The sequence below is a fragment of the Dasypus novemcinctus genome, chromosome 13 (assembly GCF_030445035.2).
Source record: "Dasypus novemcinctus isolate mDasNov1 chromosome 13, mDasNov1.1.hap2, whole genome shotgun sequence".
NCBI classification, from domain to species: domain Eukaryota; kingdom Metazoa; phylum Chordata; class Mammalia; order Cingulata; family Dasypodidae; genus Dasypus; species Dasypus novemcinctus.
This window is the reverse complement of record NC_080685.1, coordinates 88,477,982-88,502,612: the sequence shown is the minus strand read 5'-3', so window position 1 is coordinate 88,502,612 and position 24,631 is coordinate 88,477,982. Positions and strand designations below refer to the sequence as shown.

The 24,631-nt window shown below is 58.6% G+C and overlaps 3 protein-coding genes across 4 annotated transcripts in view; 2 read left to right on the top strand and 1 right to left on the bottom strand.

Annotated features, from left to right (window-relative positions):
• The first annotated feature begins 1,179 nt into the window (after positions 1–1,179).
• On the top strand, positions 1,180–9,285 carry CHI3L1 (chitinase 3 like 1). Its single transcript, XM_058274985.2, has 10 exons — positions 1,180–1,368; positions 1,634–1,663; positions 2,571–2,772; positions 3,266–3,322; positions 4,029–4,179; positions 4,985–5,106; positions 6,660–6,783; positions 7,327–7,509; positions 8,310–8,426; positions 8,618–9,285. Exons 1-10 carry the CDS (start codon positions 1,344–1,346, stop codon positions 8,756–8,758), a joined length of 1,152 nt encoding a protein of 383 aa, XP_058130968.1. The 5' UTR covers positions 1,180–1,343; the 3' UTR covers positions 8,759–9,285.
• A 4,606-nt stretch (positions 9,286–13,891) lies between these two features.
• MYBPH (myosin binding protein H) lies at positions 13,892–21,795 on the top strand. Of its 2 annotated transcripts, none has more exons than XM_004481890.5 (11): positions 13,892–14,151; positions 14,241–14,375; positions 15,094–15,261; positions 17,542–17,630; positions 17,927–18,122; positions 18,241–18,380; positions 18,960–19,119; positions 20,251–20,387; positions 20,485–20,671; positions 20,990–21,040; positions 21,537–21,617. In XM_004481890.5, exons 1-10 carry the CDS (start codon positions 13,953–13,955, stop codon positions 21,004–21,006), a joined length of 1,428 nt encoding a protein of 475 aa, XP_004481947.1. In that variant the 5' UTR covers positions 13,892–13,952; the 3' UTR covers positions 21,007–21,040; positions 21,537–21,617. The 2 variants fall into 2 exon arrangements, with proteins under 2 accessions (XP_004481947.1, XP_004481946.1); XM_004481889.4 differs by having other exon boundaries at positions 13,893–14,151; positions 21,610–21,795.
• Positions 21,796–22,140: 345 nt separating this feature from the next.
• ADORA1 (adenosine A1 receptor) overlaps positions 22,141–24,631 on the bottom strand; it is a 41,618-nt gene continuing 39,127 nt past the window's right edge. Inside the window, exon 4 of the mRNA XM_004481892.3 lies at positions 22,141–24,125. Coding sequence (XP_004481949.1) covers positions 23,486–24,125 — 640 coding nt within the window. The 3' untranslated portion in view covers positions 22,141–23,485. The remainder of the gene's footprint in view (positions 24,126–24,631) is intronic.

The following is a 24,631-nucleotide window of genomic DNA, read 5'->3' as shown; positions in this document are numbered from 1 at the left end:
ATGAGAGGGTTTCTGTATGGTATGCATGATTCTTTAAAATTTTGAAATTAAAAAGGGAGAGAGGGTTTCAAAACCAGAGTGGATAATATTTGGTTATTACTTAATGTTATTGCAAAAATAAAGGGACTTGTTGAGAAGCCTCCGGCCCAGGCTGGCTCTCAGCGTGCTGAACTTTTCACTCCCTGCCTATTAATTAATTTACATCCTGCAAAGAATGGAATTGTCCTAGATCTTTGGCCAAAAATTTTAACCACAAACAGGGGACAAACCAGGCAGGGCCTTGTTAAGAAATTTTGTTCTTATCCAAAGAGTAATGAGAAGTCACTGAAAGATTTAGAGAGGGATGGAGTCACTGGACTTGGTTTTCAAACACATCAGTGAGAAAGGCGTAGAGATCACCGCTCTTCTGAGGAGATTTGTGCCAACGCCTCACACGGGATGTCCAGAGCCCACTGGGTTGCAGTTCTCCACTGCAGCCCCAGGCTGGCAACAAAGCTTTCCTCACTCTTCTTAAGTGGCATTTCCAAAAGGAAGCAGAACAGTCCCGGGAATTTCCCTCTCTTCTCTCAGCTTTTCCCTTAAATAGTCAAATATTTAAATTGCTAAAAGAAGGGAAGATAGACCAAAAAGGGAGGAACCAGACTCTGCTCTCCTCCCCCGCATGCTCCGTGGCCCTTACCTAGACTCCAAACAGGCTGTGGAAACTGCTTGGAGACAGAGAGAACGTTTGAGTGGAGGGGAGGTCAGACAGGGTGATTCTGGGCCTCAGGCGGAAAATAGGCTTGCTTGGGGCACGTCGGATTACACAACTTAATTGTGCCCCACTTTCAACCTGGCCAAGAGCCTGGACTGAGGGCTGGAGATGCAAAGGTAGGGGCTGCCAAAGAAAGCCGGGAAAATGCTGGCCGGGAAATTGTGTGTGTGTGGGGAGGGGTGGGCAGGGGCTTGGGGGAGAGGTGGGGCTGTGCAGAGCCTTTGGAGATGAGGCCCGGGAGGTCCCAGGTCATCACCCGGGCTTGCTGGAATGCTGCTCTAGAAGACCTGACCAAAGTTCAAAACTCCCCAGGGTTTCTCAATCTTCCTCTAGTGGCCTCAAAATTCCCCCCCCCCCCCCCCCCCCCCCCCCCCCCCCCGCCTCCACTTCCCAACCTTGTAGCTCTTGGGTTGACACACAGCTCCATTCCGGTAAAGGATGGTTTAGGGTGCAGGGGAGTAGAGTGGGATGGGTATAAAGAGGAAGTTGGAAGCTTGGGGAAGAGGCCCTGGCCAGGCAGCGGGGCCCCAGGAGCTGGCAGGCAGGCACAGGAAGAGGCCGCGCCGTGCGGGGATCTGCTGCGGCCAGGATGGCTCTGAGGGCAGCTCAGACAGGTCTCTGGGCTGAGCAGGGTGGAAAGGGATTTTGGGTTTTGAGACTCAAGGACCCAGGACACAGACAGCCCACAGCAGTGGCCTCCACCTGCTAGGGGGCAGGAATAGGCTGGGAGGGGGGAGGGGAAGGGGCAGCAGCGGGAGGAGCTGGTGTTGGGTCCTTGATTATCTGGGGGGGGGGGGGGGGAGGGGGAGGAAAGAGGGGGGAGAGGGGAGGGCAGGATGTCCGTGGAGGCGACAATCCTGACCTTGGATTTCCCTTCAGGCTTTGTGGTCCTGGTGTTGCTCCAGTGCTGTAAGTACTCCCACCCCCTTTTAATTTGTAGCACCCCCTTCTTTTTAAATCATGGGAAATAGGGGTGCAGTGAGGTTAAAGCATGAGTTTGAAGGTCTTGGCCAGCCAGGGGAACACTTTTCTAGTTCTTTCTATGACCTGAACTGCTCAGAAATATTAAGTTATATAGGTAGTTTTCATACCGTTCTCTACTTTTCTGTGAATTTGAGGCTCAGTTTCAGTGAAGACTTGGATTAATGGCCCGCTGGGACCCATTCACATGAGCCTATAGACCACACGGGGTGAGTGATGCCCCCTGGTTCTTGCACAACAAAAAGAGCCAGAAAGTCTCGATTTGCAGCAGGAAGAATTAGAATTAGAGGAGAGGAAGAACTTCTTGGTCATTAGTGATATTTATTAGGTCCCAGCGAGGGGGACCGGCTGGAGGGGCCTGGGGGTCCGCAGCGTGGGGTGGGCTGCTTGTTAGGGTGCCCCCCCGCCGGAGGCAGAGCACACGGGAGAGACGGCCCAGTGCAAGGCCCGCAAGGCTGTCCCCTGACAGCCAGGTACTCTTCTGACAACGGCTTCCTTGGGCCGAGTCCCTCTTCTCCCTCAAAGTCACTGCCTCCAGGAAGCCTTCCTTACTTTACTTTTATTCGTCAGTCCCCACCCCCCTTTATGCAGGGCCCATTCTTAGTCTGCGGAGTATTCATCTGCTACATTTGATCTTTTCTAAGCATTTTTGGAACAGGACTTACTTTCATTGGTCAGGAAACTCCCCAGAAGCAGAAGTGATTTAGAATTCTGTCTCCCCTTCCACCCCTGCCCCCCACCCCACCCCACAACCACACTGGCGCTCGCCTCGGGGCGCAGCCAGAGGGCTCCTGGGGAGTCCCAGCCCCGGCTCCACCTCAGGCTTCTCCCTCAGGCTCCGCCTACAAGCTGGTCTGCTACTACACCAACTGGGCCCAGTACCGGGAGGGTGACGCGAGCTGCTTCCCCGACGCCATCGACCCCTTCCTCTGCACCCACGTCATCTACAGCTTTGCCAACATAAGCAGCAACGAGATCGACACCTGGGAGTGGAATGATGTGTCGCTCTATGACACACTGAACGCTCTCAAGAACAGGTGATCCTGGGCTCGACAGGACGGGAGGAGGACAGTTAGCCGAGCGGCCAGGGGCAGGGCAATCTTCCCCGGAGCGTGGCGAGGCCCAGGGGACCCAGCTGGGCGTGGAGAGCTGGAGGAGCTTGGGCTTAAACGAGAGAAGGTGACGAGGGCGGGTGTTGAGCGGCGTCTGGGGTGGTGATAGAGGCAGGCTGTAGGGGGCGGCGCTGGCTGAGCTCCCCTGGGATAGGGGGAGGCCGCTCCTTCCTCCGGGGGTGCCTCTCCAGAGAAGGCGATTTCCATTCGTGACTCTTTGGCATACCCTTGCTACCCCGCTGCGGGGAACAGGGAATGGGCAGCATGCCTCAGAGTAACTGCCACGACCTCTTAACCTCAGAGGTCTAAGCCTCCCATCCAACGCGTGAAGCCTGCTATGACCTCCCCGACATGCAGCCACCCAGTGTCACAGCCACTTAACTCTGTCCCTGCCCTCCCCTTCTTCCTCTGCCTACAGGAACCCCAAACTGAAGACTCTCCTGTCTGTTGGAGGATGGAGCTTTGGCTCTCAAAGGTAGGACCCGTTCCTCAGAAGGAGGACAACAGCGGATGTGGTAGAAGTGAAGGGGCCTGGGGGGACACAGAAGCCCAGACTGGCTGGGCACAGAAGCCTAGATGCTTGTCAAGGGTCTTAAGTTCCGGTCTAGCCAAGAAGCCAGAGCCCAGAGAGGGATAAGGACTTGCCAAAAACCACACAGCACATTGACAGTAGATCACCTGATCCCTGCCAGTGCTCTTTTTACTACCCCCAAAACCTGAGAACAAAGAACTGCTGGGGGCTACTGTTGTGAGGGCTTGAAGAGGGGGGCTAGAAAAGAATGGGAAGATTGGGGGTGTGAGACCCTGGGGGATGTCCTGGAGTGGCAGTGTTGAAGCAGAGCTTGTAAAGGGGCAGGTATGGCCAGATACCCTCTTCAACCGTATCACATGTAATCCTCACCACAGTACGTGAGATATTAGGATTATCCCCATTTTACTGGGACTCGGGTTACAATCCACCATATGGCTTGACTAGTTAGTGATAAGAGCCATGATTGGAAATCAGAAATGTCTGGCTCCAGGCCTGCTCTTTCCAAGACGAGCCTTGAGGGGGGTCTGGTTCCAACCACGGCCTCCTAGGGCGGGTGGGCTCTGGCTCCTGGCTTCCCCCAGCTCAGAAACCCAGCCAGATGCCCGGCGCGCTGGTGCTGAGAACACCACCGGGCTGATCTTGCCTCTAGATTTTCCGAACTAGCCTCCAACACCCAAAGTCGCCAGACTTTCATCAAGTCAGTGCCACCATTTCTGCGGACCCACGGCTTTGATGGGCTGGACCTCGCCTGGCTCTACCCTGCACGGAGAGACAAGCAGCATTTCACCACCCTGCTCAAGGTGCTGGTCGGGTCCAGCAGAGGGGCAGGGAGGGGGGCGGGCATCAGCCAGTAGGGGGGGGGTTGAAGCTGTTGTCAGGTCCTGAGAGCAGGTAATGGGGGCCGTGTCCTTACTACAGGGCTCTGGGATCCTGTACCAGGAACTAGACAGGGCGCCATGTGTCCTGGAGACCTCCCACAGCAAGGAAGCCACCTTGTGATACAGAGGGAGATGGAGGGGGGCTAAGAGGCCAAAGGTGGTGACAGGCAAGCACCCACTCATCACTGCCCACTCGGGGATGTCATTGCCCACTGTTCAGCACGAACCCACTACCCAGCAGGCACGGCACCCCTGGACATTCAGTTCCATCTGAGCAGCTCAAGCATCTCCAGTTACTCCAGGGCCAGTGCAAGAGTCTAGACAAATTGTCCACAATACCAACTATAAATCACGTTAATTTTGTGATTTCACATACCAACTTGAACAGAGCAGCCTGAAAGGTACACTTCTTCCAATATCATCTTTGGGCCAGCTGGGATCACCCACTGGTCTGATGGTCCCTTCTGGACTGGGAATAATTAATCACAGACCGGATAGGATGGAGAGGAGATTGGTCCAAACAGTATTTTCAGAAAAGAATGGGTGATCCTGAGCATAGGGCCACTGATGGGCCACTTGATCATTTCCATTGAGCCCCAAACAGGTTGGGGATCAGAGCATATGGGGAAGGCCAATGAGGATGGCCAGAGACCTTGGCCTCCCTCCTCAAATCTCCTTCTCACATGGCCTGGGCCAGCTTTTACTCACTTGTCTCTCTCCTATCTAGGAAATGAAGGCTGAGTTTGCAAAGGAAGCCCAGTCGGAAGCAGAGCAGCTCCTGCTCAGTGCAGCAGTGTCTGCAGGGAAGGTCAACATTGACCAAGGCTACAACATCCCCCAGATAGCCCAGTGAGTGTCCTCCCTCAGGCATCTCTCTAGAAGCCTCTGCAGATACCCCTTCGCTCTCCCACCCTGCCCTAGCACTCATGTAGAGTTTGGAGGCTAAACTTCTAGCCCTAGTTCTTCCAAGACCTGGACGTGTGACCTTGAGTAAGTCGCTTCCCCTCTCTGTATCTGTTTCCCCATCTGTCCAATGGGACATAAGGATCCCTGCCCTTCTTTTTTCCCTTGGGTGTCATGTTGGCCAGTTGAGAGAGTTTCTATGAATGTATTTTGGAAAAGGATGTAGGAAAAGCTATATAAACCAGCTAGCCACTACTGGGCACTTTCTTTCTTTCTTTTTTTTTTTTTTAAAGATTTGTTTATTTTATTTATTTCTCTCCCCTCCTCCCCCCACCCCAGTTGTCTCTTCTCTGTGTCTATTTGCTGCGTCTTCTTTGTCCAATTCTGTTGTTGTGAGCGGCACCGGAAAACTGTGTTTCTTTTTGTTGTGTCACCTTGTTGTGTCAGTTCTCTGTGTGTGTGGCACCATTCCTGGGCAGGCTGTACTTTTGCGCTGGCGGTTCTCCTTACGGGTGCACTCCTTGCGCATGGGGCTCCCCTACGCGGAGGACACCCCTGCGTGGCAGGGCACTCGTTGCGTGCATCAGCACTGCGCATGGGCCAGCTGCACACAGGTCAAGGAGGCCCGGGGTTTGAACCGTGGACCTCCCATGTGGTAGACGGACGCCCTAACCACTGGGCCAAGTCCGCCACTTGGGCATTTTCTTGTTTCCAGGCTGAGCAGAGTGCTAGGCTCTGGAGAGACAACACAGCAGTAATACTTTCCTCATTTCTAGAATGCTGGAGAGTCCTCCAGGTGCTTTCACAGGCAGACAACCTTCTTTCCAGTTCTCCCAACCCGTCCTCCTCACCCTGCCCCATCATGCTTATGGATATAACAGATCAAGCAGCCTGATCCTTGGTAGAGCAAAGGAAAAATCTTGGAAACTCAGAAGTAAGGAACAGAGGCTCTTAATACGACTTGAGAATCTTATTTAAGGTCTCAGAGAGGTTTAGACTTGATCCTTTAATCAGTTATTGAGAGGGTAGGAAAGAGGAAGCTCTCAAACATTTGCTCCAAACATCTGCAGCTCATACACTTGGAATCCACCTACAGTGCCCTATGCCTGCAGCCCCTGTGACCTCCCGTGGCAGGTGTGGAAAACTTCCTCCCTACCCCAAGCTGTCCTTAGGCTCAGGTCATCCTTTGGCCTTGCTCTTTCGCTCTGAAGCTATCTGTCCTCGCTACTCTTAATGGGAGGAGGGTGAGATGGAGCGCCACACCAGAGAGTGGGCTGGAGGTCTAACAGAAGAATGTTGTTCTTGTACTAAGCCCTTTTGTGGGGCCCTGAGCCTCTCGTGGCACAGAGGTGGGGTCCAGCAGACACAATAGCAGACAGCTGAGGATGGCTTGTCTCTCGGCTGCCTGCTGGTCCTGCTCACATCCCACCGGCGTGATGGACTGGAGGCCAAGAGCGTTTCTCATTTCCCGCCTCGCCCTCCATCCCCTTCCTCCACAGATACCTGGATTTCATCAGCCTCATGACCTATGACTTTCAGGGAAGCTGGAGCCAGAGCACAGGACATCACAGTCCCCTCTTCAAAGGCCCGGAGGACCCAAGTTCCAACAGATTCAGCAATGTTGTGAGTGCCCAGAAGGAGAGGTCCACTAGGACCTGCCACGTGCTGGTGCTCACACATCCGTCCATCTAGTCCTCAGGACAGTCCTATGAGGGAGGAGTTCTGGGGAAACTGAGGCCCCACATCTGTGCATTCTCCACAGTGCCTGGAATGAGGGAGGCGATACCTCCATAGAGGATGAGGGCATCTACAGAAGGTTCTGCAGGTGGACTGAGCGAAGGCGGAGGGGCAGAGTGGAGAAAGTGCAGCAGTGGCTGGGGGCTCGGGAGGCTGGCTGTGAAACCTGAGCACCTCACCAGATCGCTGCACCTGTCAAACAGTAATCATCCCTTCCCAGACCAAAAGGATTTTTTAAGGAACGAAACCATAAAACACATTTTAAAGGGATGTTAGTGGTTCCCAGAGGGAAGAGAAATCCCAGGTGTACCATTTACCAGTCATCCCACCCTCCCAGGCAGCGGCGTTAACTGCACAGCCTTCCTCATCCACCGACCACCAGCCCCGCTAACGGCGCATCCTCTTCCCGTCCTACCCCTCCCCCCCCAGGACTATGCTGTGGGGTACATGCTGAGGCTGGGCGCCCCGGCCAGCAAGCTGGTAATGGGCATCCCCACCTTCGGGAAAAGCTTCACTTTGGCATCTTCCAAGACGGGTATCGGAGCCCCGATCTCGGGGCCAGGGCTACCAGGCCGCTTCACCAAGGAAGAAGGGACCCTCGCCTACTACGAGGTAATGGCGTTGGGGGAGAAGGTAGGATCCCCCCGACACCACCAGCAGCCCCGGGGAAGGTGATGCTTCCACCCTGCCCCCACACTTTTCTTTTCCCTCTATCTGGTTGCGTCATCATCTTTTTGGTGCGTTGCTTCACTGGGCGGGGAACCTGGGCCTGGGCCTCACGGCGCACGTCTGGGACGCCTCTTTTCTTTTTTTTACCAGGAGGTCCTGGGATCGAACCCAGGTCCTCCATATGGAAAAACGGGAGCTCAGTTGCTTGAGCCACAGCTGCTTCCTGCTGCTCCACACTTTTCCTTCCTAACTGACCTACCACTGCTGAAGAAGAGGAAAGGGGCTACAGAGCCTTGCTCCTAACAGTCTCCCAGGGCAACTAGTCTGCACCACCCCCCAGGGAGAAGCTACTGGGTATCCCTGTGGCCCCAGGGGTGGGGCCTTCCTGCCAGCCCAGGAAAACAATGGCCAAGAGGCAGGCTCTTGCGCATTAGTCCAGTCTGTGGTTCTGGCTTGGTGGCTTGGGGACAGTCTTCAGTGTCAGCTCAACATTTCCCCCACTCCATTTAACATTTTCCAAACCCTCCACCCAAAGCATAGAGCACTTTCTCTGGGACTTTTGCCTCTATTTTGCATCAATTTGCATGAAGCCTACATGAGACCAGGTGCAGCCTGCAAGTTCAAGAGAGAGTGAGATTGCAGGAGGAAGCCAGGGGCTGGAGGAGATTTGGGGAGTGACATCTCCCGGTGATCTGCAAAGGCTCAGCATGACCGCCTCTTCCCCTGCCCTGTTCTCTGCTCAGATCTGTGACTTCCTCCGTGGAGCCACAGTCCACAAACTCAGCAACCAGCAGGTCCCTTACGCCACCAAGGGCAACCAGTGGGTGGGGTACGACGACCAGGAGAGCGTCAAGAGCAAGGTAGGTCCCCCAAGGCCACAGGAGAAGAGGGTGGGGGAGGCCCAGGTTCGGGTCCCAGCACCAGGCCCGGGCGGTGTTGCACTTCTTAGGTGCCTGCGTTTCCTCCCCTGGGGAGGGGCCCCCAGAGCGGGTGGCCCCATTTCCCTGGCCCTGGGCGCCCAGCCCCCCTCACACCAGGCCTCCCCTGGCAGGTACGGTACCTGAGGCAGAAGCAGCTGGCAGGCGCCATGGTGTGGGCCCTGGACCTGGACGACTTCCGGGGCTCCTTCTGTGGCCAGAACATGAGGTTCCCTCTCACCAGCAGCATCAGGGACACCCTCCATGCGCCGTAGCCTCTCCTCCCGCCGCTAGCCCCTCCCCTTCTCACAACGGGGCCCTGGCTCCAGCTGGCCTGATGGCCTGTCCTGCTGCGTTCCATGCTGAGCGAGCCTCAGCCTCCCTTCCCTGGAGCCTGCACAGAGGGCCACAGCTCTGATCTGAACTCAGCTCTGAGGATGAGGAGGTGGGGGTTGGGCTTGGGGGTCAGGGAGGCCTCATAACCCCCTCGCTATAAGACGTAGGCTCAGTACACACTTGTTGATTGATGAAAATGCTCACAGACCCCAAGGCTGCAACAGGGGAATTCTTCAACCCAGCTACCCTCCAGCCCTCCTTGCCAAAAGATGTTTTTTGTGTTTTCTTTTGGCAAGCTCTACCACCAAATAGCCAAGCATCTTATACAAAGCAAATGGCTTTACTAATTATATCCTATGCAAAGCCCATTTTGAAACCTTCACCCAGAAACATAATCATGTCGCCCATCCCACTTCCCTTTCTACTTCTGCAGCTGTTCAATAAAGTACAAAACTTAACAGCAAAATGGCACTTGCTTCAGTCCATCTTGGTGGCCCCACCGGCCCCACAGGGCTCGCCTCCCCCATCTTTTCTGGACTCCTCTCCTGGGCCTTGGTGGCCAAGGCTGCCTGCAGAGGGGGAGGCCACCATGGCTTCTGGTGGGCCCCTGGGAGCCCCGATGGGTGGGCAGCGGCCTCTGACTCATCTGCCTTGAACTTAACCTGTGAGGTTAACTTAACCTATGACCAGCTCTTAAGGCATCGTCACCGGTCTTCTTAGTTAAGTTCCTGGTTGAAAGAAGCCTTTTCTGTTTCCTGAAGCCCAGCAGAGAGGGGGAAGGAGGGGTTTTAACCCCAACACTTCATCTCCTCTGATTCCCAGGAAGATGGTGGGGGCCAGGCAGTTCAAAGAGCCCTGAACCCTGGGCTCTCGGGGCCGGCTTGAGAGACGGCCTTCACCTCCGCCTGATGTTCCCAGTGATGGCTGCTCATCACCTGAGGGGCAGCTCCTTCCACCGCAGGGCTGAAACCCGGGGGCATCCCCCCGGAGCAGCTCGGGGCACGCGCCACCCTCGCTCCCGCGGCTTTCCCGGCAGAGCTCAAGGCTCCTCTGCACAGGGGGAGACAGGCAGGGGGTAACGGGCCGGGCTCGGCTAGACTTGAAGACTAATCAGTTTTCCAGCCTCCGTGAGCTGGAGATCCTCTCTCCAAGTTTCTGTGAATTCTTAGGGTCCCAGACATACCCATAGCCAAAGAGAACCCAGATGCCCACTTCTAAACCAAAGAGAATTTATTGGGGGATTCCCTGATGTCGGGATTATCTGTGACTTGGATAATCGCAAATTGGCCTGAGTGTTTGTGACACTGATTTGGGTGTAGGGAAGGAAATATCTATTGACTGCCCTGAAATCTGAACCTGCTGGAGCTGGGCACAGGCGACTGATCCCAAGGTCACAGGCCGGCTAAAGGCAAAGAAAGTGAGAGCCTGGCCGGGGTCTCAGGGTACCTGGCATCTCACTGCTGGTCAGAGGAGCTAACATTCCCCAATCCCTGCCCACTGCCCAGCCCACACCACGGGGGCTGTGAAATCCCAGGACCACGAGCTGCCCCCGCCCCACCAGGCAGCCCGTCCCCTCAGCCCTGGGCAACCTTCCCCCAGCCCCAGACAAGCCTCCCAGCTGACTCAGGATCCTGACTCAGACACCCTTATAGCTGCAGAGTCAGGCAGGGATGGGGATTGGGTCTCCTGGGCCCACCCCTGCCAGGCAGGACACTGAGTCACCTGGCAAAGGGCACGGGCACCCTCCACTGCCACTCTCCAACAAGGACAGTCAGGGGTGAGAGGCAGCCACACTCCCACAACGGGTCGCCCCACCTGCACCCCCAGGAAGGGAACAAAATGCACACGGGTTCATTACAAGTTAGTTTTTTTATTTATTTACTTTTTTAAAAAAAAGATTTATTTATTTCTTCCCTGGTCCCCCCCCTCCCCCCATTGTTTGCTGTCTGTGACCATTCACTGTGTGCTCTCTGTGTCTGCTCGTCTTCTCTTTAGGAGGCACCAGGAGCCAAGCCTGGGACCCCCCATGTGGGAGAGAGGCACTCAATCGCTTGCGCCACCTTAGCTCCCTGCTGTGTTCTGTCTCTCATTGTCTTTCCTCTTTGTGTCTCCTTGTTGCATCATATTGTTGTGCCGGCTCACTGTGCCTGCCCATCACTCCAGTCCACTGTCTTACTCATTTATTCTAGGAGGCACAGGGAACCGAACCCCAGACCTCCCATGTGGGAGGCAGGAGCTCAATCACTTGAGCCATATCTGCTTCCCTACTTATTTACTTTTTTTTAATTTTTTAATTTGTATTTTTATTTATTTATTTATTTATTTTATTTCTCTTCCCTTCCCCTCCCCCCGCCCCAGTTGTCTGTTTTCTGTGTCCATTTTACTACGTGTTCTTTGTCCACTTCTGTTGTTGTCAGCGGCACAGGAATTTGTGTTTCTTTTTGTTGCATCATCTTGCTGTGTCAGATCTCCATGTGTGCGGTGCCATTCCTGGGCAGGCTGTACTTTCTTTCACGCTGGGTGACTCTCCTTACGGGGCACACTTCTTGCACATGGGGCTCCCCTACGCGGGGACACCCCTGCGTGGCAAGGCACTCCTTGCGCACATCAGCACTGCGCATGGGCCAGCTCCACACGGGTCAAGGAGGCCCGGGGTTTGAACCATGGACCTCCCATGTGGTAGACGGATACCCTATCCACTCGGCCAAGTCCACTTCCCCTTTTAATTTGAGCATCAACTCTGGAGCCAGACTGCTTGGGAGTGAATTTAACACTGCCCTTTCCTGGCTGTGTAAACTTGGGCAATGGACTCAACCTCCCTGAACCTCTGTCTCTTCATCTATAAAGTGGGGGTGCTAGTAGAGGGCTCGTGGTGAGGATTAAAGCCCTTTGAACAACACCTGGCATCCAGTAAGTGCCCAGGATACAGGAGCTACACTTGGCCTTTATTATCTGCCCGACAGTCCCTTCCAGAGTTCCAGCCGTGGGTCGGCTCTGCTGTAGGGGCTGGTGGTGAAGAAAGAAGCCTTCCTCAAAGAGCCCTTAGTCTTGTGGAAAGAACGGGGCAGTAAACAAGTAGCTTCAAACTCTCACCCTGTAGACCCCACACACACACACACACAGCCCACCTAAAACCCAGCAGGGCCCTGTGCTCACATATTATCCAGGGTAATGGGTTCCTCTCTTTAAGGAGCACTGGGCCTCTATGGCCGGGTAGGCCGGCCCCCTTGGCATGATCACAGGTGCACACAGAGCGCTAGCTAACAAGAGGTGCCGCAGGGAATCGCGCTCACATAATCTGTGTTGATGCTGGGTGAGGGTGGGTTGGGTGTGTCACGCTGCAGACAGCAGGGACCCCCACGGCAGCACGGTGAGGTCGGGGAGCAGCTCTGGCCCCCAGCCTCAGTAGCCCCCACCCTCACCTTGGAGATGAGGCGGCTTAACGAAGGTGTGTGCTCCGCAGGTGCCCAGATCTGGGTCCTTAACACCCGTTCCCTCTGACGGGAACCAGGGATCCTGGGAGAAATGGCTGGTGCCAGGCCGGGGGCAGGGTAGGTTCAGTTTTTATGTATTTTTAAGGTGTGGTACATCTCATGCATGCTAAAGATGGCACAAAATGTATTTTACTTAAGGAAGTGTTAGAAAGTGAAAACCTGAGCAGCCCCCACCAGGTCAGGGAGTGTGACGTCATTAGTATCCTCTGAAGCCCCCACCGCCGCCTGCTTCCCTGTCCCTCCACCTGAGGCAACCCCTAGCCTGACTTTCAGAATAACCTTGTCCTTGATTTGCTTCATGGTCTCGCCCCCTATGTCTGCACCTTGAAGAAGAGAGCTTGGTTCTGCCTGTTTCTGAATTTGATGTGGGTGAGATGACACCACAGGCCTTTCTGTGAGCCTCGCTTCTTTTGCTCACCATTACGTCTGTGAAGTCACCTGTGGACTTCCATTCCGTATTTTGCTTTCCAGCTGCATAAACACACACAGCTCTCTATCCATCCCGCTGCTGATGGACGGCTGTTTTCCCCAGATCGTGGCGACTGCGAATAATCCCGCTAGGACCTTCTCGCGCGCGTCTCCCAGGGCCCGCGCGCTGGAGTTTCTAGGAGCAGAACTGCGGGGCCGCAGGATATCGCATTTGCGGCTGTAAGAGATAGTCCCACTTTTTCCAGAGTGGTGGTTCCAACCCGCACACCCACCAGCTGCGAGCGTTCCCTATCCCTCCGCCTCCTCCCTGACACCTGGCACTTTCTGGCTTTTAAATTACGACGAGTCAAAGTTTTGTTGAAGGAAGGGATCAATGAGTGAATCAATGATTAGAAGTTTGGCCAGACTTGCCTTGTTCCCCCCATACAAGTACCCATGCTCACGTCCTATTTCAGGGTCTAGAAGTTTCAGGGCGCGGTCCTCCTTCGGGGTCTTTTCAAGATCTGCTTGTGACTTTATCCCATGCCCAGGGCCTAAGGGACGGTACAAGATGTTCTCCGCAGGCACTGGGAAAACTGAGACCCAGGGCAGGGATTAAGGGGGACCGGTTCTTGCCAGCCTCCCCCACAGGAGCAGTAACCAGGGGGCTCAGTCCCTCTTCCTAAGGACTTTTCTGCAGCAAGTCCCACCTTGGGCATTGAACCCCCTCCTTCTGTAGAGCCCGCACCTCATACAGCACAAGAGTCCCCGGGTGATGGGGCGTCCCCGGTTCCTGGGACCTCAGGAACACTCCACACAGAGGCTGCTTCGGTCTGAGACTCCTTGGGCACAAGTGGACTATAGAAGCCAAACACAGACCCGGGCTCCTTTTCCAGATGGACGCTGGCTGCCCCGTTGCCCTGACCTGCCCCAGGCATCTCGCCCATCGCTGCCCTCCCCCAATCTGGGCACCAGGTGCCTGGGTGCTGAGACCCAGCTGGGGTGACGGAGGAGGTAGCACGCTCCTCAAGGGGCCCCTGTGGTTCCTCCCGGGAGCTATTCCTGGACTGGACGCCTCCCCGCCCCCCAGGTCCCTGCCCGACCTGACCCCACAGCTGGGAATAGTTTGGCTGGGGGTGGGGCCGCCCCTGACTATATAAGCCTGCACCTAGGTGTCCAGGCAGCCTGGACGCTCAGACCCTCCACTGCAGACCCCTCCCAGAACCCAGCGATGACAGGAAAAGGCCCCTCCGAAGCGCCCACCTGTGTTCCAGGGGAGACGACAACTAAGCCTGCCGGGGTGCCCACTGCAGAGCCTACCGAGGAGGTGGCAGCATCAGAGCCCTCCAGGGAGGAGCCCCGGGAGCCTGAGACGAAGGTCCCTGCCCCCGCCGCCCCCGCAGCCAGCAAGCCTGCGCCCCCAAATGAAGGTGACAAGAGGCGGGGCAGGCGGATGAGGGAAGGCAGGTGTGGCAGGGAGCGGGAAGGGGCCGTCCATCTCACCTGGCTTCTCCCCCAGATGTCCCCAGCACCCCGTCGAGGCTGACCGTGGAGGACGTGAGCAGCAGCTCGGTGACCGTGAGCTGGGAGCCCCCGGACAGGCTGGGGAAGCAGGGGTTCCTGGGCTACGTGCTGGAGCTCTGCCGGGAGGGAGGTGAGCTCCGGCTAAGCCCAGGGGGAGAGAGCCCAGGGGGAAGCAGGGATCGGGCCCCAGGTGCTGCCGCAGGGCCGGGGTGGGGGTAGAGACACAGAAGGAGGGAGCGAAAGCAGTCCCCTTGCTCCACCAGTGTACCTACGAAGGCAGGGGGATGTCCAAAATGACCTCCGGAGGCTCCTCCTCCTCAAGCTCCAGGGAACTTCTAAGTAATGGAGAAAGAATTGCTGGGGACCCTGGGGCACTGGTCTGATGAGAAATTGAGGAGGTGCTGAGTCTCCGAGGACTCTGCTTGGGGAGAGCAATGCAGGAGATGGAGGGTGAAGCAGCTGGAGGCAGAGTGAGGGGAGTAAGGAGGGAGGGTGGGGTGGGGTGCCCTGGCCACCATGCTGTGGACACTGCCCACCTCCATGGCAGTCAAGTTCAGCCTGGCTCTGGTTCTACCTTGCTGTGTAGCCTTGCAAATGTGTCCAACCCTCTCTGGACTTAAGCAACCCCACCTCTGGCCGTGATTCCGGGACAGCTGGGCTCTAACATCAGGGGTCTCTGATGCCATTCGACAGTGAGACGGCAGGGAAGGGGCAGGGTGGGGAAAGAAGGCCGGGAAGGGAGGTTGGCACCCTCAGATCGCCAGCCAGAAGGGAGGCCCCACTGAGGAGGGGGCCGCGGCCTGGGGACCACGGTCCCGGGGCTCAAGGCCTCTCTCCATCTCCCTCAGCCTCAGAGTGGGTGCCTGTGAATGCCCGGCCCGCGATGGTGACCCAGCAGATCCTGCGCAACCTGGCTCTGGGCGACAAGTTCTCCCTGCGTGTGGCCGCGGTGAGCTCAGCAGGGGCTGGCCCCCCGGCCGTGCTGGACCAGGCCATCCACATCCGAGAGATCATCGGTAAAAGCCCGTCCTCCCACCTCCTGCTCCCAACCCTTCCAAGACGCCCTATCTGATGGGGAAACTGAGGCGAGTGGGCTGAGGAACAGTGCTGGCACCCCCCGCCCCACACTCACGTGCACAAGCCACATGCTGCTCTTGCCGTCTTGCCTTGGAGTGCCAGGTCCCTCCGCAGCGAGGGGCCGCTGAGCGTCAAGGAGGACAAGTCCCTGAGGGGTCCAGGCCCCCAGGCATTGTGGGTGGACCTCCCTGCCCCCCAGAAATGAAAGCTCAAGCTCCCCCGGTCACTGGTCTCGGGCTCCCAATGCTCAGAGTCAGGCTATTCTTCCTCCTGTCTAATCTTACTCCTTCCAGCTCATTTTCTGTTCATGTCATACGGCCTGGGTTCCGGATTCTCCCAAAGGTTTGGGAAGAGAGAGAAGGCCCTGCTTGCCGCCTTGTTCCACCAGGGACCCGGTGGAAGAAGAGGCTTCTCCATCCCCGGAGGGCAGGGCCCCACGGAGGACCTGGGAGGCCAGCTGCTGTCCTCACTGCTAATATTTCTATTTGCAGGGTGCTTTCTCCTCAGTCCTCCCCTTGCTCCCCTCCCAGGGCTGATCGGGTTTCAGTCTGTTAATGGCAGTGAGTCATTGGGTCTGATCCGAGGTCTCCGGGGACAGCCCAGCGCCCCAGGGTGAAGAAGGACATAGACGAGCAGGTGGCCTGAGGCCTTCTCCACCTTCCCTCTTGCTGGTTGGACGGTTCCTGGCAGAGGCTGGGGCAGAACCCACAGTTCTGGACAAACTTCCAGAAAGAGAGGGGGTTTCAGGGCCTCCATGGGGACCAAGTTTGGGTTCAAGGAAATGCTTCTCATCTCTGAGGCCTGAGAGATGCACCGGTTTAGAATCGTGGACTATCACGACCCATCCCCCTGAGCCAAGCCCCTCATTTTCCAGGTGAAGAAGCAGGCTCCGAGGTCCCCAAGGCCTCTCCTCCAGGTCACCCAGCCCATGAGGGCAGGACCTCACCTTCCGCACAGCCCTGTGCATGTCCCCCCCAGGCTGCGGGGGGGTCCTCTCTGGTAGTTTTCAAGCCCCATTCCTGTTCTTTGAGTCAGAGCGTGACCGCCCCACCTGGAAGCTGCGGTATGGGCACACGGACTCTGCCCCCAAGGGCCAGGAAGCCCTCCTGGTTGGGAGCTAGCCAGACCCTGCCTCCACTTCTCCACTGAAATTCCTCTGGCAGGAGGGATTTCCTGGAGAGAAGAGGGGGAGGAGGCCTTGAGCAAGTGGGGATCGGCCAGGCTGTCCTCGTGGGCAGGGCAGGGCAGTGGCCCTGTGCAGGATCAGTGGCCACTCAGCTGTCCCTCAGTGGCCACCTGGAGCTGCCAAGCATTCCTGACCCCCTGCAGCTGCCACCAAAGCATTCCACCCTGATGCTCCCAGAGCCAAGGGCCCGCACGTCTAATCCGAAGAGACACGGTGTTCTTTCTGCCTCCCGCCCTTCTGCCCTGCCACCGGCCAACTGCTGCCACCTGTTTGCCACTGAGGAGCCCTAGCCCTGGCCCCTGCTCAGGGAGAGCCGGGCGGCAGCTGCTGCAGCGCCCCTTGGAATGCCCAGTGGCTGCCACACGTGTTTATACCTGATTAGGTGATGGCCAGGAAGTAGGCTCCCAACCCTAGCAGGGGGCTGAAGTAAGATCTCAGGAAGGACTTCCCCGCGGTGAGATTGAAAGGTAGTGGGAAGGGTGACAGAGGAAGGAGGAGGTATCCCTGCTCTGGTCTTGTTTAAGAAGAGAGACCCGAATTCCCCCAACATGGTCTGGAGATAGAGGAACGGGCCTAACAGGGGCTTCTCTGAATCTTCGTTGGGGTGGGGATGCTGCTTGATTACTAGGAAGGGGGCGTTGCCTCCCCTCCCTGCGAACGCAGCAGGGAGGGTGCAGCACCTGCTGTCCACCAGGGGGAGACAGAGAGCGGGCTGGGGCCCCTCTGGAGCCTGGGAGCGCCCGGGCTGCAGGGCAGATCCCAGCCTGGCAAGGCCGGGGCATCAAGGGAGTGCCGGGCTGCTTGCCACTTCACACCACGGGGGCCCTGCCCCCCTCCGGAACCTCCCAGCTCTCAGCTCCCCGAGGACCTTAAGGGATTTGGGCCCCTGGACCTCGAGAGTGAGCTTTGCGCTTCCCGCAAGTAGTGGCCACAGATGGCCAGCGCGCACCCAGGGCTGCCCCGTGCCTGCCTCCTAAGTCCCTCAGTGGTTCCCCCACTGCTGTGCTAAGCCCGGACTGTTGCTCTGATGCAGAGGCCCCCAAGATCCGCGTCCCCCGCCACCTTCGTCAGACCTACATCCGCCAGGTGGGAGAGGCCGTCAACCTGCAGATCCCCTTCCAGGTGAGCCTCTCCTGGGTGGGAGTCAGAGACACCATCTGAGGTGTGTCAGGGAGCCCAGGAAACGTCCGGACCCCCAGGGGGTCTGCCTGGGGCGCGTCCAAACAGCCTTCCTCTCCCTCGGCCGTGCCCATGACTCGTTTGTGAGTCTCCACCTGGAGGAGACGGCTCTGGGCAGCACCTGAGCCGCCAGCCTCTGTGCCCCTCCTGGGAAGGACCGGGGGTGGGCAGAGACCCCTGGAGGTGGTTACTGGGCCCAGCACCTGCCCGCACCCACCCCGAGGGCTCCTCCCTTTCAGGGGAAGCCCAGGCCTCAGGCCTCGTGGACACACGACGGCCATGCCCTGGACAGCCAGCGCGTGAACGTGCGCACGGGGGACCAGGACTCCATCCTCTTCATCCGCTCGGCCCAGCGCTCTGACTCAGGCTGTTACGAGCTCACCCTGCGGCTGGAAGACCTGGAGACCAAGGCGGCCATCGACGTCCTGGTCATCGGTACGGGGCCCGGGGCCGACAGCCGATGGGGGCCGGTCACGGGAGGGGGCCAGCGGCCAAGGCTTGGGTGTGGGGCTTTGTGGCCAGCCCTGCCTTCACCCCCACTCTGGTCTCGCAGAGAAACCTGGACCCCCCGGCAGCATCAGGCTGCTGGACGTCTGGGGCTGCAATGCCACCCTTGAGTGGACGCCACCCCGGGACACAGGCAACACCGAGCTCCTGGGCTACACTGTGCAGAAGGCAGACAAGAAGACAGGGGTGAGGCCGGCAGGGTGGAGCGGGGGCGGGAGCAAAGCTGCCCAGGGTGGGGGTGGGAAGCGGTCAAGGTGTCTGGGAAGGCCGGGTCCACCCAGCGTCTAGGGGCCGGGCCCTTGCTGAAATGCAGCTAATCTGACTCTCCACGTGACTTTTTTTGGCAAAACCCGTTACCTCTTTGGCCTCCGTTTCCTCATGAAGACTGAGGGGACTGGACTGGGCTCTCTGAGCCTTCCCAAGCTCCAGAGGTGCTTCTGGAATCCTAACGCGTGTAGGAATCACCTGGGGATCTTGTTAAAATGCAGATTCTGATTCGGGCCCAGGATGGGGACTGCGATTGCATTTCTAAGCTCCCAGGTGTTGCTGAGGCTGTGGTCCTTGGCCACACTCTGTGTAGTAAGGTTCTAGAATTCTGAGGACCCCAGACGGCTCACCTGAGCGACTCAGCACCCCATTCTCCCAATTCAAAGCCCCGTGGGCCCAAAGCTGGATGGCTCCACCTCCCAGGGTGGGAGGCGAGGATGAGCCCTCTGGGGAGCAGGGGCAGGGGCGAAGGTGGGGGTGACAGGGCGGCCCCCGCAGCAATGGTTCACAGTGCTGGAGCGCTACCACCCGACCACCTGCACCATCTCCGACCTCATCGTGGGCAACTCGTACTCCTTCCGGGTCTTCTCGGAAAACCAGTGTGGACTCAGCACTTCTGCCGCAGTCACCAAGGCGCTCGCCCACATCCAGAAGGCAGGTGGGTCCGGGCAGGCCTGGCGAGCAGACTCCTGCGCCCATCTCCTCGTGCCCCGGGTGTGTCAGCGACCCTCGCCCGGGAACATTTGCTGCACTCCCCAGCCCACGCCCCACCTCCGCGCGCCCATCCACAGAGTGGCTGTAAAGCAGTGGATGTGGTCGGCTGATTTTGGCAAACACATCAGAGCAAACCCATGCAAACGACCCCTTGGGAGGCCGTGCACTTTCTCTAAGGAGGCCACGTGGCTGCCAGCATCCCAGTGGTCACCGTTGTCGTGTACACGGTGTCCCAGGGGCCCTGCTCTGAAGGATGACGTGCCTGTGGAGAGGTGGACTCTGGCGAGTTTGCTAATAACACAGCCTAGATGGACAGAGAGATACAGGTGTTTACCGTCTCCACACAGGCACGTGACCCTCTTGCATCAAATGCTGGCACCCAAGCCCTGTCACCCCGCACACTCCAAGCACCCCTAACCCAACCTAGAGTCTGTGTGGGCTCGGGAAGCCTCACTCTTCTTATCTGCCTGAGCTGCACAGAATTAAGAAGAAAATTTTGTTTAAAAAAGGAAAGCCAGGGATGTCTCCCAACTCAAACAGAAATGAAACGCGGGCTCCTGGGTTGCTGGGCTCCAGCCCTGCTCAGGCCCGCTCGTTTCTCTGGGGCACCGGCCCTCCTCTCCGCTCACCTGCCCGGCCCACCTGGACTTGGGCTCCACTTTCCTATGCCACTTGACAAACAGGCTAGGCCTTGCTTCCCAAGATCCCAGGATCTGGGGTCCTGCCCCCGAGCCCCAGGGAAGGGGGCAGAGATGAAATGGATTGTTCCTGTCCCACATGATGCTAAAATCTGCCCCCAGACTGCCAGCCCTTGCCCAGAGAGCCATAGTCAACATGGGACCTTCCATCGCTCCAGCCCCAGCTCACTAAGTGGTTGTGGGCCAGTCACTCCCCACTAAGGGCCCTCTGTCCAGTGGTGATGACACAACTTACCCTTCCAGAAGAATGCTCTGCAGACCAAATGAGATATGGAGATATAAGCCCTAGTGATTATCTTAGGTCAATAGTCCTGAGAGTCCTCCACTCCTGTAGCCTCAAATTCACTCTCTGGTCCCACTCTCTCCCCTGGACCCAGATATTGTGGCCAAACCTAAAGGGTTTATCGAGCGAGACTTTTCAGAAGCGCCCTCGTTCACCCAGCCCCTGGCTGACCACACCTCCACCCCTGGCTACAGCACCCAGCTGTTCTGCAGTGTCCGGGCTTCGCCCAAGGTGAGGGGCCAGGCCCCGCTGGGCCCTGGGGGTGCGGGGTGCTGGAGGTCAGTGGGGTTGAGGATTGCCTCGGCTCTCCTCCAACCGTGCTCCCCAGGCCAAGATCATCTGGATGAAAAACAAGATGGACATCCAGGGAGACCCCAAGTACCGAGCCGTCTCCGAGCAAGGCATCTGCTCCTTGGAGATCCGAAAACCCAGCCCTTTTGATTCTGGCGTCTACACCTGCAAGGCCACCAACGTGCTGGGGGAGGCGTCTGTGGACTGCCGGCTGGAGGTCAAAGGTGAGGGTCGCGTCTTAGGGACCCTCCTGCAGATGAGAGGGCAGTAGGAGCCACCTCTTGGGGCTGGACTAGACAAGACTGAGCGCTGAAAGCAAGGCAGCAGAGAAGGGGGCGTGAAGACTTGAGGTCGGCTGTCCACAGGGCTCTCCGGGCGAGAGCGGGTGCAACGTCGGGAAAGGAGGGCGTGGGGTCTGCATGCAGAGGGGGAGATTGCTTGGGTGGCGGCGTGTTACCTCAAGCCCCTCTCGTCCCCGCACGTCCCTAGAAGCCCCCCACTCTCCCAAGCTCTAACCTGCACCATCTCTGGACCTCTTCCAGCGTCAGCCACTCACTGAGGAGCGACTGGAGGAGGCTGTGATGAGGAGAGAGGTAAATGGCGGGCCCACCCCCTGCTAGCTCTGGGTGGCACCTAGCAGAGGTGGTCCCGGGAGCAGCGTATAGGGTGAGGAACGAAAGGCAGGGGAGTCAGCTCTGGGCGGGCTCGCGGCATCGCAGGGCCAGGGCGACAGTGGTGAGGCTTGGAGGGGGTGACTCAGTGATGGCCACAGGATGGGGGTCTAGTCCCGGCTCAGGGTGACCTTGGGCAAGAGCTTTCTCTTTGGACCTGTTTTCCCATCAGAAAAATGGGGACAACAGTCCCTGCCCTGCCTTTCTCCCCAAGGGGTTCTGAGGCTCTGGAGAAGGAAGGAAATGTCCTAGAGTTGAGGTGGGCAGAGCTCACCTGGGCACTGGGCCCTTGGGGTGGAAGCACCCAGGAAGGGAAGGGGGTGCTGCTTCTCCCTGCCCCATCTGCACCTCCTGAGGCCGGGTGTGGCTGCCCAGCTCTGCCCGACCCCATGGGCCCACGAGGTGTGTCCTCTGCCAGGGGCGGGAGACCCGAGGGCTCGGGCACCCCAGGCCAGAGTCAAAGCCCACAGATGCCACACCCCCGTTTCCAGAGCAGCGGCTGATGGAGCAGCTCCGGGGACCAGCCTGCCTCCCGCCCCCACGGGCTGGAGTCCCCAGCCGGGGGCCTCGCGGGCCACGGGCCAGGCTCCCCCGACACGAGGGGAAAGACGTCAGCGTCCCTGCAAAGGGCTGTGCTCTGAGCAAGACACGCTCCAATAAAGGTGTGTGGAGTTGGAGTGCGGGGGCCTCTGTGACAGCGAGCGTCGCCGTGAGGGGGCTTAAATGCGTCACCATGAGGAAGGTGCCCGTGGGAGGGGTCTCAGGACGCCGTGGGGCTTTTCCAGACACGTTGCGATACTCAGGATCCTGCTTTCAGATTCAGGGTCTGCCCCCGCCCCCACTGAGTATGTAACTATAGGAACAGACCCTCTCTGGCCCCCTCCTTGCTCCCAACGCCTCCGTGGCCCCCTCCCCTTCCCAGCTTCCTTCCCCCCCACCACTGCATCTTCTCTGTTGAGGTGGTCGCGTTGCCCTCCAGCGGGGGGAGGCGGGGGGATGGGCAGCCAGCGCTGTGCTCTCCCTGAGGGTTCAGTCTTTTATTATTAATAGTTTCGTGGTCCTCCCTGGGGGCCAGGGAGACCCCACCTCTCAGAGAGGGGCGGGCCTGGAGTCGGCATTGACACTCAAGACCAGACAACGCGACGCCCTCCCCGTGCCCCCTCCAAACAAGGGGCTCAGGCCTGGCAGGGTGTGGGCTGATCCCTTCCAGGGCCCCAGAGGCCTAGAATCTGACTTGAGCCCTGAAACCCAGGCTCACTGCCAGGGGCACCAAATGCCAGCAGGACCTTCCCACCCCCCACCTCAGCGGGGGGTCTCTTCCGGCCTGGGCCAGTCTGTCGCTTCATCCCAGGAGTGTCCACAGTCATCGCTGGGAACCCCGAAGGACCCTTCCCTTGCCCACCCCCCTCCCCAGACAGGCAGAACGCTCCCAAGAGTTGGCACATCTGTGATTCTCCTGGGCATCTGGCCAGAGGCAGCAGAGATGGGTGTCACCTGGGAGAGTCCAGCCCGGTGGCGGCGGCAGGTGGAGCCCAGGTGACTGGCAGTCGCACCCCAGGCGTCTCCTAGGGAAGCGCCAGGCAAGAATGGGGGCTCGGTGCTGCCCCCTGGGGGCTGTGTGAGAGCCACACTCATTGCCCCACACTCACTCCCAGGGCTAGGGAGAACGCTTAGCCCCCGACCCAGGGTCCAAGGGCTGGTGGAGAATAAAGAAAACGTGGGAAGCGATTGCTGGGCCCGCTCTTTCTGCCTCTCCCAAGTACCATCCTGGGTTCTTCAGGGCAAGGGGCGCAGGCACCCTGGCACCCCGCATGGAAGCACGGAGTCCTGGGGGCGGGGGGGCTGGGGCGCCCTTGATTCCTGCCCTGTAGCTACTTCTGGCCACCTTCTCAGACAGAACAGGCAGGAAAACAAGCCAGGACACCCTCTGTTTCCCTCCTTCCCTCCGTGAGCTCGGTCCCCGGCTGCCCCCGCCCCGAGACCAGCAGACTCCCCTGCCTCACTGTGGGGGCCCGAGCACGCTGTCCCCCGCGCAGATGGCTCTGTTGCAGTCGCAGTCTCCCCTGGACCCGCCTGGCCCTAAAGGGCAACACGTGGGCCAGGCTCAAGCCACTTTCCTCCTCCCCGGGGTGCCAGGCTCCTTCCCCCACTGAGCCCCCTGCCACCTCCTCTAGGACCCAAAGGTGCAGGGCAAGTGGCCCCCTGGGGGGCGCTGCTCCATGGGCATCTCTTCAGAGCCTCCCCCGTACCCCACAGCCCAGCGGGGGGGGGGGAGGTCAGGGTGGGGGGGGCGGCCCGGGACCTCGGGAGGCCCGGCCGGGCGGAGCCGCTGCTGGGCGAGGGGCGGGTGGCCGCGGGAGGCCGGGTCTAGTCCTCGGCCCTGTCTTCCGGGGGGTCCTCGTCAACGGGGGGTGCGGGCCGGCAGCGGAAGTGGTCATTCCAGATCTTGAGGAAGGTGACCCGGAACTTGTGGATGCGGAAGGCGTAGACGATGGGGTTCATGGCCGAGTTGCCGTGCGTGAGGAAGATGGCGATGTAGGTGAGGATGCTGGGCTGGTGGCAGGAGGGGCAGAAGAGGGTGATGCAGTTCAGGACGTGCAGGGGCAGCCAGCTGAGGGCGAAGAGGAAGAGGATGAGGGCCAGCGACTTGGCGATCTGCAGCTCCTTGCCGTAGTACTTGTGCGGGTCGCCCGCCGAGGCCGACACCTTCTTGTTGAGCTGCTTGCGGATCAGGTAGAAGACCTCCAGGTACGTGAGGACCATGAGCAGGAGCGGCGGCAGCACCCAGACGAAGAAGTTGAAGTAGACCATGTACTCCATGCTGATGACCTTCTCGAACTCGCACTTGATGACCGGCTCCCCCGCGCTGCCGTTGGCCGCCCAGGCGCGTTCCACCTCGCGCAGGTTGTTCCAACCGAACATGGGCGTCAGGCCCACCACGAAGGAGAGCACCCAGCAGCCGGCGATGGCCACCGCGGCCCTCCGGGGCGTCACCACCGTCTTGTACCTGCGGGAGCGGAGGGCAGAGGGTGAGGAGCCGCTGCCAAGCTGCCACGAGGGCCCCCTGGGTCCCCGCCCGGTCCAGCGCCCCCGCACGCGGGGAGGGACACGTCTTTCCGGCTGGAGGAGCTAGGCTAGAGCTGGCAGTGCATTGCTCATCTGTCCTGCGGAAGGAGGGAAACTTGGTTAATGCTGGTAAAGGCAATCACAGAAAATAACAAAGGACTTCCTTGGGAGTCGTAATGAGGACTCCCAAATCGCTCCCATGGGCTCGACACATTCCTACTGGCAATCTCACCATCACGTCACCACGGCCCTCATGAGGTGGGAAAACACTGGCAGAATGAGGGTCCATTTGACAGACGAGGAAACTGAGGTTCAAAGCAGTCATTTGATCTGCCCAAGGCCGCACAGAAGACAACAGCTCTGTGCAGCGATTCGGAACACAAACATGCACTGACCGAAACAGCCAGGTGATTGACAAACCACTCCTCCCCTTCCAGCTGACACAGT

Bases quoted from the DNA above. Each gene is read 5' to 3' on its own strand.
- CHI3L1 (XM_058274985.2), top strand. From the start codon at position 1,344: ATGGCTCTGAGGGCAGCTCAGACAG. The intron at 5,107-6,659 runs GTGAGTGTCCTC...CTTCCTCCACAG, and splicing joins AACATCCCCCAGATAGCCCA to ATACCTGGATTTCATCAGCC. The intron at 6,784-7,326 runs GTGAGTGCCCAG...CTCCCCCCCCAG, and splicing joins CCAACAGATTCAGCAATGTT to GACTATGCTGTGGGGTACAT.
- MYBPH (XM_004481889.4), top strand. From the start codon at position 13,953: ATGACAGGAAAAGGCCCCTCCGAAGCGCCCACCTGTGTTCCAGGGGAG. The intron at 14,376-15,093 runs GTGAGCTCCGGC...CATCTCCCTCAG, and splicing joins GGAGCTCTGCCGGGAGGGAG to CCTCAGAGTGGGTGCCTGTG. The intron at 17,631-17,926 runs GTGAGCCTCTCC...CCTCCCTTTCAG, and splicing joins ACCTGCAGATCCCCTTCCAG to GGGAAGCCCAGGCCTCAGGC.